Source organism: Sinohyriopsis cumingii, chromosome 13, assembly GCF_028554795.1.
Source record: "Sinohyriopsis cumingii isolate HCF-2022 chromosome 13, ASM2855479v2, whole genome shotgun sequence".
In the NCBI taxonomy this organism is placed as follows: domain Eukaryota; kingdom Metazoa; phylum Mollusca; class Bivalvia; order Unionida; family Unionidae; genus Sinohyriopsis; species Sinohyriopsis cumingii.
In genome coordinates this window covers 65,658,020-65,672,588 of record NC_142973.1, presented here as the reverse complement: position 1 = coordinate 65,672,588, position 14,569 = coordinate 65,658,020, and the positions used below count along the sequence as shown (strand labels likewise).

Sequence of the window (14,569 nt, the reverse complement as noted above, 5' to 3'; positions counted from 1 at the left end):
TAACTATTATTTCATCAGCTTATTTACCTCAACCTCTGAAAACAATTCAATTATTATTAGTATATTTGATGTAATCCTATACAGTGCACTTACTATGTTTTCATTTGGGTGGATTTCATGAGGTGAAAGCTAATCATAAAACTGTATATACTCAACTGCAAGACTAATCTAACATCAAACATCACAGACTCTTATCTGCTGTCACATATGCACCAGTAGATCAGGGTCAATCCTTTTGTTCTACTGATCACTCCTTACTAAGCAACAGTTGATCTGGGTCTGTGCAGTGTGCAGTTGGATTGTAGTGCATACCCTAAGTACAGTACATACTGATGATGTCAAAAACAATGTCCTAATCATTATATGCTAAAAGAGCTAGCCCATTTCATCAGTGTTGGGAGCTCTCTACCAATCTATTAACACAGGTGAAGCAACGGAGAGTGATTAATGTTTGTTGTTGCTGTTTTTGGGGTTTAATGCAATTTTTCAGCACATGATAGAATATACATGTGTGTGTGTGATTAGGATTTTAAACGTAGCTTTAACAATTTTTCAGTCATATTGCTAAGATGTCTGCAGTGTGGCAGTTTATAGTGATGTCTAGCAATGGGGCATCATGCCACAGATATGTAGCATGATGTCCCACCCAGTCACATTATCCTGACACCAGGCCGTCCAGTCCTAACACTGACCTCTTAAGGCTGAACGCCTAGCGAGGCAGCTGTTAGTACCATTTTTATAAGTCTTTGGTATGACTCAGCTGGTGTTCGAACCCACAATATCTCGCTTCCAAGGCGGACGCTCTAACCACTAGGCAACCAGAGCAGTCGATAGGCTATACATGGCAGCCAGTGTAACTTGTGGAGGAAAAACTCAGGAAAGCCATGGAAAGAATCACCAACCCAAGAGAAGCTACTGGCCATCTTTCTCAAATACCCTCTAAAGATGAAACTGAGAATCAAACCCACATGGATAGAGGTGTGAAGGCCATGATCGGTAAAGGCGAGTGCTTTAGACCATATGGCCACCTGTGTAGTCAAAAAGGACTATTAGGATGCATCATATGTGGTATAAGGAACTCCTAATTAAGGGTCAATATTTACCAACACTAATCCTTAGGATGGAATTCCCTATCCCACCCAGATAATGGATCATCTTTCTCTCTTTTTTCACTAGGAAACAGTAGTAGGAAAAAAAGTGAAGTATCATCAGTACTGATATAACTTTACATTCAGTGAGTCTTTTCTAAAGGTTTTACACCTGAACACTAAAAAAGTTTAGTTTACAATAAAGAATTTCTTTTACTTCTTGTAAACAAGGAATACTGTTTATTGGCTGACAAAATCTGTACTAAAATAGACATTACAGTTAGACATTACATCAACAAATATCTCTTATCGTGGTTTTTCTTTTAACTCTTCTATGCCTCACGATTACCGGTTATATTTTCTTATTAACTGTTTTTAAAAAAAACAATTCAGTCAACCTTGGTAACATGGCTCATTTCTATTTTTTAATTCACAGAATTCAAAATACAAAACTTAGAATCATTAAAAAAAATTCAAGTATCACATTTTATTTATTTATACTTGTATTTAACAAGCATTGAATGTCTGATATTTTAATTTTGCAAAAGTCTACTTTATAGAAGAGGTGGTTTCTTTATTTGAGGTATTTCATTCATCATTCAGATGATAAACATACATTCAGAAAATGGGCCGGAATTTATTATCAGTGCTTTATCTTGCTGGATACAACATTGCAGATGCAACGTATGTCACAATCTGGACAACCCTAGAACCACTACCCTAAAGCCAATACAGTAAAACGTTTCTTGAGTGACCTGTGTTATGAGTGGATCAATTTTATTAAATAAATACACTGCCATAAGCGACTGCCTGCTGAACATGACAAGCGACTACGATGTCTTGTGTGTGTGTGTGTGTGTGATTTGGATTTTTAACGTAGCTTTAACAATTTATCATTCATATCGCTACAATGTCTGCAGTGTGGCAGTTAATAGTGATGTCTAGCACCTGGGCATCATGCCGCAGACATGTAGCATGATGTCCCACCCAGTCACATTATCTTGATACCAGGCCGACCAGTCCTAACACTAAGCTCTTAATGCTGAGCGCCAAGCGAGGCAGCTGTTAGTACCATTTTTGTAAGTCTTTGGTATGACTTGGCCGGGGATGAAACCCAGAACCTCCTGCATCCTAGGTGGACGCTCTAACCACTTGGACACCAGAGTGGTATGATGTCTTGGAAAAATATACATTTCAACACTTATTTGAATAAATGTATTGCAAAAACTGGGTTCAACACCAACACAATTTATTTAATTAAGCGTTTAATGGGGTTGTTTAAGTTTATTTTTCAGTTTATCATGGTATAAACTGTCAGTTGCTAAATCACACAGCATATAATGCCCAAATAGCATTATGTCAACTGTGTGAGTCAGCAACTGACAGTTTATACCACGATAAACTCAGAAAAAGACAACATTAAACTCTTATATTTGCAATTCTTTATAATTTTATCAATTCTTTTATTTTTATTTTGTTTTTTCAAAGATATTTCCTATCAGTTTTAGAGCCTTATTTAAGCATGTGAATTTTTGTTGAGGGGGTCTGCTACTTAGCTGTTTACAGAACAGGGGATTCTCCATCTGTAACGTAATAGCTACATCAGCACCAAACAAATAATTCCACCAATGGTAGGCGATCTAAAGTTTTGAACATTCCACAGCAGGGTTTTAATATTTTATCTAAACTGGCAAGTATTATGAGTTGAAGTTTAATATTCAAAGTCAAGGATGTGTTGTTTTGTTTGACATACAAATGACTCTTGGATCTGATGCTATCGTGAGTTGATTGTGACTTGGCTAAATTGTTATTGTTCAGATACGAGTAACCAATTTTCGTTTCTTTAAATCTATTTTAGTGTTCATTAACAGTTTAGGCTACCTACAGAGGGTAAATACAAATGAAATTAAGACTATTAGTAAATGGTTATAGTAATGGGGATTCATGAGCCAAACAGTACAAGACATTTACCATTACAGTGATGATGGGGGAGTAGCGGGATCTATCTCCCACCCATCCCCACATCATAACTATCAGGGTCAGCATCTTACACTTTAGGACTATGATGAGTCCAATTATTATAAAGTTAGTCTTTAAAAAACCCTCTTCATCTATATCCTTTTGCCTATAGTTTTAGATTCATTTGTACTGAGCACTGATGTTCTTCTTGGTACATTTTTAGTTTCCCAGTTTTTGTAATAAATATAATCAAAGAAAGAATTTTTTTATCTTCAGAAAAACTAGAAAGATTTGTTATTTCATTTTGTCAAAATCAATTTGTTACATTTTCCAAATAAAATATAAACCCACCATTTTATTTCATTTTAAAGGCATGCAGTGTGTATACCTTCTGATTCAGTGTTAATGTTAGTTACTTTGCATGTAAATTTTTACAGAAATTAGTATAAAGTAGTTTTCCAAATAGTTTATACAGAAATAAAAACAAATGGGCCCAATTACATAGTTATGTTCTGACCAAAAGCAATCCTCCTTACATTTATAAACTGATGCAACTGCAATTATTCCTTTGTAACTATGACTGCTTAGACCCTTCTAAAAGAAAAATATGCTGGCTCCTGATTTCTAAAATTATATAGGTCATGCATGTAATGTAATATACTGTGGATTGTAAACATGACCAAAGTAGATGCAGATTGTTCCGGCACTATGAATGACCATATCACAAGAACACAGACAAACACCACTGACTTTCATTTAATCCTTTGTAACCATGACCACTTGAAAAGAAAATAACTGTACAGATCAAAAACACCAACAACAAAAAAAGGAGTCTGGCTACTGGTTTGTAAATCTGGCAGGACAAGCATTTAGTGTTAATTGTTATAGACTGTAAATCAGGCTAAAGTAGTGCTGAACTCAAGGTAGTGGTTACATAACACTGTTTAACTTTGGAGAAAATCCATACTGCCTTGAGGTGAACAAGACCTTTGTCGTCTATTAAACCAGGTAGTGAGAAGCGTTTTGCAGATTCATCTGACACTGTTAAATGGTTGTTCTTTATTGCTTTTTTCGATGTTACAGTGATTACATCCACACACAAAACTGTCAAATGATCAAGTTGGTGTGGCAAGTTATACCCTTTGTTTATAGAGTTAATGCCTAAATGTCATCTGTGAATTAAACCTTTGACTTTGTTTCTTAATAAATGAGTGTTTCTGGATGAGTTAATTATGTCTTTTATTTCATTCATTGGTACATGTACATTGCTTATGTATATATATACATTTCCCCAGAACCTGATCAAAACAATTGCTACAATCATTATTAAACACTGATAACATTAACACCTTGAATCTTAATAACAATGGCAAAACCTCCAACTAAAAGAGAAATCTTAACACTGGAGAAAACAACTAGTGTAGTTGAAAGTGAGAAAAAGGAGACCACTTGCAAAATAGCTGTTTAAACATCAGTAAAACAAATTTAGGGTGTTATAAAGAACAATAAGTAAATTAGAAATGATTTCATATGCTGATATGTGTATGCGTGATCTTCCAATATAAATGTGACTCATGCTTAATGATATATGTATATCTCATCGTTATATTATTTTGTTTTCAGATGAATGTGTGCCATGTTTTAACAAGAACTAAGAATAAAAAACAGAATACATGTACAGTGATTGTGGTTATTTTTCCTTCTTAAATAGTGTTGAAAACTGACCTTCGAAACTGGTCTTATTACAAAAACCTGTTATGAGAGACCACCTGTCTTGAGACCATTTTTTGGCATAAGAGGTGGTCTTCAAGACAGGTTTTACTGTATCACATCAATAATGTCTTGACATGTTGGTTTTATTTCAAATGGTTAGTATACATCACTTATGTCACATCCTGTCTGATTAATTAGCCTGTATATGCCCTGTTTCAAATGTCAAAACATGATTTCAATGTGGTCATTTAGCATGGAAGAATGAATGAAACTCCTCAATGAAGAGTTCCCAAAATATGTAAAGGGAGCTGACTCTTCCAACAGATGCATGTATATGATAGGAACAATCGTGTATAAGTGTGTATTGTGATGAACTTTTAAATTTACTCAAATAATGTTTGAAGTGCAGTGTTGGCATTACATAAAAAATGTGGTTGGAAAACTGATGACTTACAGTTTATGCTAAGGTCATTCAGACATGACCACCAATAACAAGGTCATTCAGATATGACCACCAATGCCAAGGTCATTCATACATGACCACCAATGCGATTGTTTCAAGCCATTTACAACATATATTTTACACAACATTTGGATCTAATTTCTAAAAGACTGTCAAATGCTTGTTCAGGATGACGAGAATTACATTTTAGATGCCACAAATTTTTCAGTCCTTACTTTGATCTGAACAATATCCCAAGCACTGGTGATAACACTGGATTCGGAATACTTATTTTTGATGGAATTCTTCAGCGTGTCGTCCAGCTTACTCTCAATCTGAAAGACAAGCACAATAGTTAATCCCCGTCAACATGATATTCCATTCAGAAGGAGTAGCCATAACAAGATTTTCAAGATGACCTCTGTGGCAACCATATCGACACCTGAATGGCACCATTTTCATTTAGGACCCATGGGATGAATGTGCGTGTAAAGTTTCATAGCAATCATCCAAGTAATTTAGTTGGAATAGCAAAAACAAACTTGTGCTAATGGACTGACAACTTAAACTCATGACCAATAACACTAAAACACCATATCAGTCAATATAAAATTGCAATGAGTACGTATAGAAAACTCACTGTTCCACCATACATATCTCCCTCCACCCTTAAAATACTTGCTAGCATTGTTAACAAGTAAACCATGCCCACTTTATCAACACCACCTCAACTCCATGGTGTTAAGCATATGTGATTCCATGTGAAAATGAAGTGTGCAGAGCTATTCTTCAGAAGAAGCCATGGCAACTTCATCAAAATGCATGAAAAGATCTTCTCCAGGCCCTCTTCACTCCCATCATAATGCACGGACAAATGAAAATTCAAGTAAGCTGTACTGTATCAAATCAATTTCACACAATGCCGAAAAGCTTGTATCTTGTATCAATTTTATAAAAAGGTGACAGTTGTTTTAAGCTGAAATTTCAAACAAACTTCTCAAATGTTAGTTTTAAATTACTTTTAATCTTATTTAAACAATTATGTTTGTTCTTTAATGGCAGTTATGCACTGCAAATGATCACTGACAGAATTACTTCCCTTGAAACTGTTGTTCTAATGGCAGAGATGCACTGCAATAGATCACCTATGGAAAACCATCTCCCTTGAAACTGTATGAAAAAGCCCATGATCATCTTGGATGATCACCTCTTTGAAATAAATAAGAAAGACAGTAAATAAGACTTAGTTTTGGATAATATATACATCTACTTCATTTTGCCACATTATTCTCCTTAAAAATCATAAAAATGTAATGCCAGGCACAATCTACCAAGTCCTGGAATGAGATTAACATTTTTCACACTCAGTAACAATTCCATAATTAGAGTTGAATATAAGGAAACAGCTTCATAATCTTTACCATCAAATTCTCTTTATGTTGTGACAGCCATTTTTAAAAAACTGTTACTTACACTCAAGCATACCATCATTTTCACTTGCCCAAGGTCAGGTAGGGTGGGGGGGATTTATACACATAATTAGCACTTCAAGGAACTTTTTACAATGGCCATAACTTCATAACACTTCTGAGAATTCATCTGTAATATATTTTGACAATGATACATGTGCATCTTACCTCCCCTTTGTAGACAGCCATCAGTATGCCAGCAGCCAACTCTCCACCAAAAACAACGACCAGGAAAAATATGTACTGAAATAAACATGAGACCAATTGTCCACAATGTCAACAGAGTCCTCTAATTCAGGTGACAAAAGACTGTACAGATATACAAGGAATAGTGATTTTTATTTTTAAGAATTTTTATTCACCATTAATATTTACTGTGCCATGTGGTTGAAAGTTTCACACCACAAAAGAACTTCTTAAAATCAGGCCATATCAGGACTTTAATACAAAGGGCCACTTTAAAGAGGTTTGATTACTGTTATAATGACTCAATTTGGACCAAAATATTTGGTCAATTTTAGGGTGAGATTGAATGAAGGCAGTTTTAGTGTAATAGAAAGAACTGGATATACACAAGAAATGATCTGCAATTACAATATTTTGCAAAACATTTTGTTTTGAAAACAAACAATTTCTGTCACAGTCAAATATCAACAGAAATAATAATTATCCGAATTCATTTTCAGTCTTAATATAAGGTGTCTATTTAATGCAGTTTTATTTCAAAATCTCTACACCATACTCTTATAAATTAAAAAAATAACTGCAGGCTATGAATGATACCAAAAGGCCCAAGAGAGGTTAAGATTGTTCACCTAACAAACATCAACCTCAATCTAAATATACTGTACCTTGTGCAGTTGGCAAAGAAATATGGGTCGGTATGAAGCTTTTTGAAATAGGTTTTTCTACTTTTAGTAATGGCAGCATACTAAATGGCAGATCAGCATAATTTATGTAAACCTGAATATTGCTGAATGCTTTCTCTCAAGTGACCAGTTTTAAAGAAGTTATCTAAAGGTTTTCTATTTTTAGTAACAGCAACCAAATCATTTGAAGGTTTTTCTTTCTTTATTAAAATGGATAATCTGATGACAGATCAGAATGACTGCAATACATTTTGAAGGCCTGTGCACCAAGATGCTTTCTGTCAAATCTGGTCATATTTTATTCAACATTGTTTTAAAAGAAGTCATTTAAGTATTTGATTACTTTGTTTTGGTATGAGTAGACATGTTTCATTTCTAAATCGTCATCTTCTGAAAAAATCTGAAAGGCCTTCATTCAAGGGTCAAACCAGGCTGAACAGTCATGCTTATATAGCAGCCTGCTGTTTTCAATCACCATTCTATTACCCTCCCCCCGGGCAAATTTCATATATAGGAGTTATGTATACCAATGTCACATGCTTTCCACAGTTATCTTACCAAATAATAGTGTATACAGTACTTGAAGACATTTTTTTTTAGACACAGGCCCCAGGCTGGTGCCTTAAAAAAAACTCACAAACCCTGACTGAAATTCCACAAGCCAGGACGAAAATTTCCACATGCCCAAAAATATTCCCCTTTTGTTAATATTGTCACACAACGTTGCAATAGCTACAATTCGAATATAAATTCAGTAGTGTTCAAGGGGGTTGAAAATAGTACAAGTGTCATTAGTGTTCAGCACTACACTCACTAGGGAATGGATGGTCATGGTGTTCAAACTTCTTTGCTGGATTCTCTGAGTGAATCGTAATCAGAACTGAGTTGACATATGTCAGTGTGTTGTTTCAGTATGTTCAAAGAATGAATAGCCCACCCCAAACTCTATCAACCAGAAGTTCTGAAATTTATTTTTGTTAGGTTCTGCTGATATCTACTTGCTTCCTAAATCAGCCTAAAAAACGAATCACACTTGAACACTATTCTCACAAATGAAATGATCATGCTTTGCATTCTACATATAAGGTGTATATCCGACTTCAAAGAAATGTTGCAGCTGTTCACAAACTTGTCAAAAATATAATACATATGGCTTAAACATTCTCATTCATGGCAACATTATGTATCCCTTTTGTTCTTGTACATGAATCTAACATCTTTTTGATTTACCTATATTGGGTTGTTCCACTTCCTTTCCTTACATATGCAAATTAGCACAATGGGCTCATCCACTACAGTCTTCAAACACATCTCACTAGCTACTGTCTGCCAATTAAGTAATATCAGAAATGGTTTGTGCCTGACCTCTTTGCCTTTAATTACCACAAATTAAAATGCCCAAGGGATCATTTTCCATCAACTCCAATAACAACTGTTTACCGTTTATACCATGCTACACGTGATGGGCAAATACTGAAAGTGGTGGGTTTTTTCTTTCTATTTTTGAAGATTACTGAAAACTGTGTTTTCTTGAATCTCAACCATGTCAGGGGGTTTGGGAGTACATATTCTTACTTTTAGCATGATGCACCTTGCTTCAATTTGATTAAAATCAGATCTCAACTTCACGTAGGACAGTGGTGATCTGTTTTAAACTGCACCATGTTATGGCAGGTATGTCAACATCTTGAAAATACATTTACACATTTCATCAGTGCGACCAAAAATTTCTTAGGCAAATTAGACTTATTTTGACAAGCCTGATGGGACCTCACTTAGAACACAGGACGGGTCAGATCTAAAATCAGAGGAGCCCCAGGCTGTGGGCTATCAGATTTTGAACAATGAAGATATGTTCAAGAAACTTTATCATGTTATACATCTGGACTTGACAATGCCAAGTGTATTTAGTCATACCCATTGCCCTCAAGGTCAAGGTCAAGGTAAAAAACAAAAGGATAATGCAAGTATGTGGGTTTTTTTTCCTTATCCAGGCTGTCACTTTTTAACTCCTTCATTTATTTTGCTGAAATTTTAACCATCTCACCTAAGCATGCAGCTGGCAGGTTTATAGCTCAAAGGTCAAGGAGACTGGTTGGAAAAAGACTGTTGAAATGATTATATGATGCACTGTATTCGTGTTATTGAAAGCAGGGCCTCTGCTAGGCTTCACACTTGTCGCCAAATGCTAAAAAAATCTGAAAGGGGCAAGATTTTTTTTACTGACTGGTGAAAGTTGCCGGCGACAGATTTTTATAAGTAATTTTTTTAAATTTTCATTGATATAAGTGACTCAGGCCACTTAATACCAGTTTTCACTATCTATGGCAGCCAGTGGATCATGTCGGTAGATGATGAATAAGACTCTTTGAACATGATTGCAGTTAACTGCAAGCGGTCAGTTGGTTTTGAGAAGCAATTGAATGTTATTAGTAGGAAATAAGGAATTACCAGGGATATACTCTACTGCTGAACAGTGTTGTTAATTTATGTTTATTGCAAACTGTGAGTGTGAGACGCACTTGGGACTGCTTATTGTTTTAAGGATTATTTCCTTAGATAACACGTTTTTGTGGTCTGAACTTAACTGAGTAACAAACGATGCCACTATAAGGATGCCAGTTGTTGACTGTAAAGGGGCACTCACCAGTTATTATGTACTTTTGAGAGAGTGACGTATGTAAGGTGAAGTTGTTTGCATTTAAAACATGCACAGTGGATATTTCTTTGGATATTGTACTTTTAGAAATTGTACATGATTTAAACACACTGCTAACTAAAATGAATGCTCCCTTGTGCTAAAAAATCAGCCTGAATTAGGCTAAAGTACGCTATCCATAGCAGCTATTAAAATAGGGAAAATGAATTTTGCCAGACTAGGCAATACCAGCTTCTGAAAGTGCAATGAATGAATTACCAAATATATAAAATGTAAAAAAAAAATAAAATGTAAAAAATGTTATCAGCTCTTTTTTATACAATTTACTTCTGAAGTTCAGGAAGTGAAAATGACCAAGTGGAGCTAGCACTTTTTGGAAATGTGCACATCTGGAGTAAGGCCAAGCTGTGTACTCTATAACCCATATTACACCCATCAATCATATACCAAAATAAAGGGAATGAAAGTTTTTTGAATTATACCAAAGATATACAAGGTCTTTTTTTAAATAGCCAGTATAACCAGTAAAAAAAGCCAGGGAAATTCTTTTTCTTTCAAATCCTAACCCTATCCAAATACGAAACTGTAGAGTGCCACTAAAGGGCCCAAGTTGCTTATAGCAATGAAAAATAAAAAATTTCTTTATAAAACAAGCCTGTATCAAGTACAAAGAATACAGCTAATCTAGCTCTGAAAAACAAAGATTTATATCCAGCTGCATCTGAGGCAGCTACCAGGTTACCTGTTGCCCCTATTTCTTTACAGACTGTGAGAGGGGGTTCGGTTGCCAGAATCTGATCAAAACAAACTTTAAAAATTCTATGGGTATGTCTACTCTGAAAAATTAAATGAGAATTGCTATTGATGGGCCCAGTGTTGAGAATTTTGATTTCAGGAAGGATTTTAAGAAATGGACTGGGAAAAAATGAGGTGGATATTGACGAAGTGTCAGTGACATTGTTCATAAAGACTAAGCAGTGTTTTGTATGAATTATCAGTTACAGAGAAACATTCTTATTCATTCTTGCTTTTCATTGAACTTCATGTGTATATAATCTAAATGGTATATTTATTAATAAGTATTCTTGTGCTTTGAAATGTAACATAAACAAGTAAAAACTGTTTTATTGTCAAGTTTATACATAAAAAAATAGGGCCAATATAATATTACGCATATATTTATGTCCCTGCATCATGGTATAAAATGGCTTCTATGGCTGAAAAGTGGCTCCAAATGTTTAAATTTCGCAAATTTCATGGCACAAAGAAAAATATTTCCAAGAGAGGGCTTGCTGAAAGTCTCAAGGTCAAATCATATCTCACTGTTTTTGGTGCCACTGTCAAGATAAAAAAGTGAACACTTTGAGGGTATTTCACAGGCTTTTTGACTTACAGCATGAACACTTGAATATGAACTCCTATTCATGTTATACTGATGTGACCTTTTCGTTGTTCTGAGTACATGTATGTGCACCTCTGAAGCTTATCTGCCCTTCTTGCCATTATCATGGAATTTCCATAGACTTTCTGTGCATGAGGCTACATCAGTATTAAGCTATGAATGCATAAATGAGAAGGACATGCCTCTTTTTTGAACAATTCTGTCGTAAAGTAACTTTTTGAGAAATAGGTTGAGAATATGAGTACTGTTTCAGCTGCTAGGAATTCCACAGAAAGTGTGACATGACAAGTACAGCTGCTAGGAATTTCATAGAAAGTGTGACATGACAAGTACAGCTGCTAGGAATTTCATAGAAAGTGTGACATGACAAGTACAGCTGCTAGGAATTCCATAGAAAGTGTGACATGACAAGTACAGTATTACACATTATTCAATTTATCATCTGTTGTGGCTGAACTTGAGTAACAAAATAAAAGTTTCCATGACAATCAGATGTGTGTGTGTGTATTTATATATATATATATATATATATGTGCATGTGTGTGTGTGTGTGTGTGTGTGTATGTATGCATGCAAGCATGCATGCATTTATGACAACAAACTGTCTAAGAATATTTTGGGGCAAGTTTTGTTTTTGATGGCTTCTACAGCAACTATTCAGTTTCCAAAACAAGTAAGCATGGTTCACTGAAACTACAGAGAGCCAGATTGAACATTACAAAAACTGTATATTTACAACCAACATAAAGATCACTGGCAAGCTGTATTCAGTCATGAAATCACCTTTATGAAAGATACAGAGATAAGTTCAGTTAGCTCAAAAGGAATGACCTAAAATGAGACTGGCCAATCAAAACAATACCTTCATATTAAGAAATCACACTATAATGATTTTAACATGGCAACAAGATACATATATTTTCTGTGTAACACACTCTGATGAATACTCACAAATCCTAACAGGCATTTGCTGCCACGCACAGCACCACAACATCCACAGAACCCAACGAGGAATACAAATCCTCCAAAAGCAATGAGGATGTAAGCAGCATACTTAAAATATTGGTCACGGGTGTCAATGTTGATGACATTGGTGTAGCTGCCAATGTTCTTATCCACCAAGAACCAGATCCCCACTCCCAATATGGCCAGGCCAGATAACTGAAATATAGTGACAAAATCAAAATACAATTAAATAACTGGTATATACAATGCAAAGTGGTAATAAAATTTACTTCATACCTCCATGCCGCTAAGTTTGATCCCTGGTCTTAGCACATGCTGAAGCTGGTGGATACCTTTTAAAGGATAACAAGTTACCAGAACCATGGTAGCCATGTTAACTCGTTAACATATATGCAATCATTTCTGTAATACTAAAGATTTTCTTTAAAACATTTACCTCTTTATGGGGGGCCCCAAGTGGCCAAGTGGTCTAAAGCGCTCTCTGTTATGGATCACTATCTGTGTCGGTTTGAGTCTTGAATTCAGCCAATGTGGGTATGTGAGAAAGCTTACCAGTAGCTTTTCGTGGGTCGGTGGTTCTTTCCAGGGTTTTCCCAGGTTCTTCCTCCACCATTAATACTGGCCACTATGTATAGCCTATTGTGTGCTGAAAAATGGCACTAAACCCTACAACTACAACTACAACAATAACAACAACCTCTTTATGACAGAGATGTTTTGTTGGTGGTTAAATGAATCTGGAAGAATTTTTCGTTACATTATCATATACTGAAATTTATACAAGTGCAACCAATACAGAAGTCTAACAAATAGTAGAGTATGTTCTCTTGGCTTGGAATAACAGGTGACACTGTATATGTATTTACTCACTTGTGAGAAAAGTCCAACTGCAAACTGCACAGACTAAAATCTGCTATCACATAATGTGCCAACAGTTCTGGGTCTGTGCAGTTTGTTAAGAGTAATCAGTAGAACAAACAACATAAACCCTAACCTGCAGGCACATTATGACAGATCCAGATCTGAATGTTTGCAATCTGACATGACTTATAAGTATATATGACAACAGAAAAGGAATTGCCCAAACAAGACTGTCCAGCTTCCCATTGGAATTCTGAATAAACTCCAAGTTGAGCAATTTGGAGATTAATCAATTTCTGCAAGTTCTCCCCATTCCTCAACCTTAATGATGACCTTAATCCACCAACCGAGACATTAGCTGATGAGATTCAAACACCACTAGTAACTGGAATAAATCTGGCTAAATGGAAGATCATATCAATATGTCATCATAGCAAGGCACAACTGTAAATCCCACAATGATCTCCTTTCACCCACAGCTGACTGCAATTAGATTTCATCATTTCTCATGAATATGCATAAACAAAATTTCTTAATCAATGAGCCAATGAAATAAGCATCAACCAAAGTGACCTCTTACTGACAGATACGTGAATATGTTTGAAAAAAAAAATCTGATTTGCTCACTCATTTAGAATGAATGGTCACACCTTATCAAGCTTCTGTGAACATTTTACTTAGTTTAGCAATGACATGTAAGCAGATTTATGCATATTCATGAAAAACAATGAAATCTGATCACAGCCACAGTTGAAAAGAAAGCAAAGCAGATTTTTACTTTCGACTTGTTACAAGGATCAATGTATTTGGGTTCAACCAAATTTGCACATTCTGAAGAGACATTCATGTACAGTATATGTACATGTGCATGTGGTTTGGATATGCCAATTTTCTACACTAACAAGGTTTGGGAAAATGACACGTTTGCTAGCCAAGGTTCCGACAACCATATCTACACCTTGGTGGATCGAACAGCTATAGTGGTGCTTTGTCCTAGCGACATGTATTGGATTTCATGTGTTACCTCCCTTAGTATGTAATGCCAACTAACCAACAGCATGGTGCACTGAACATCCACCAAAAATGGTGGTTGCAATTGAGTGAGGGTACTTTGGAAGTTTAACACTGAAAGTATGACTAT

At 35.4% G+C, this 14,569-nt stretch overlaps 1 protein-coding gene across 1 annotated transcript in view; it reads right to left on the bottom strand.

Annotated features, from left to right (window-relative positions):
• Nucleotides 1-14,569, bottom strand: part of LOC149785745 (tetraspanin-18B-like) — a 79,272-nt gene that overhangs the window by 30,681 nt on the left and 34,022 nt on the right. The window contains exons 3-5 of the mRNA XM_089979646.1: nt 12,553-12,762; nt 6,840-6,914; nt 5,439-5,537 (exon numbers count right to left, since the gene is read on the bottom strand). Of these exons, the coding sequence (XP_089835772.1) occupies nt 5,439-5,537; nt 6,840-6,914; nt 12,553-12,762 (384 nt within the window). The remainder of the gene's footprint in view (nt 1-5,438; nt 5,538-6,839; nt 6,915-12,552; nt 12,763-14,569) is intronic.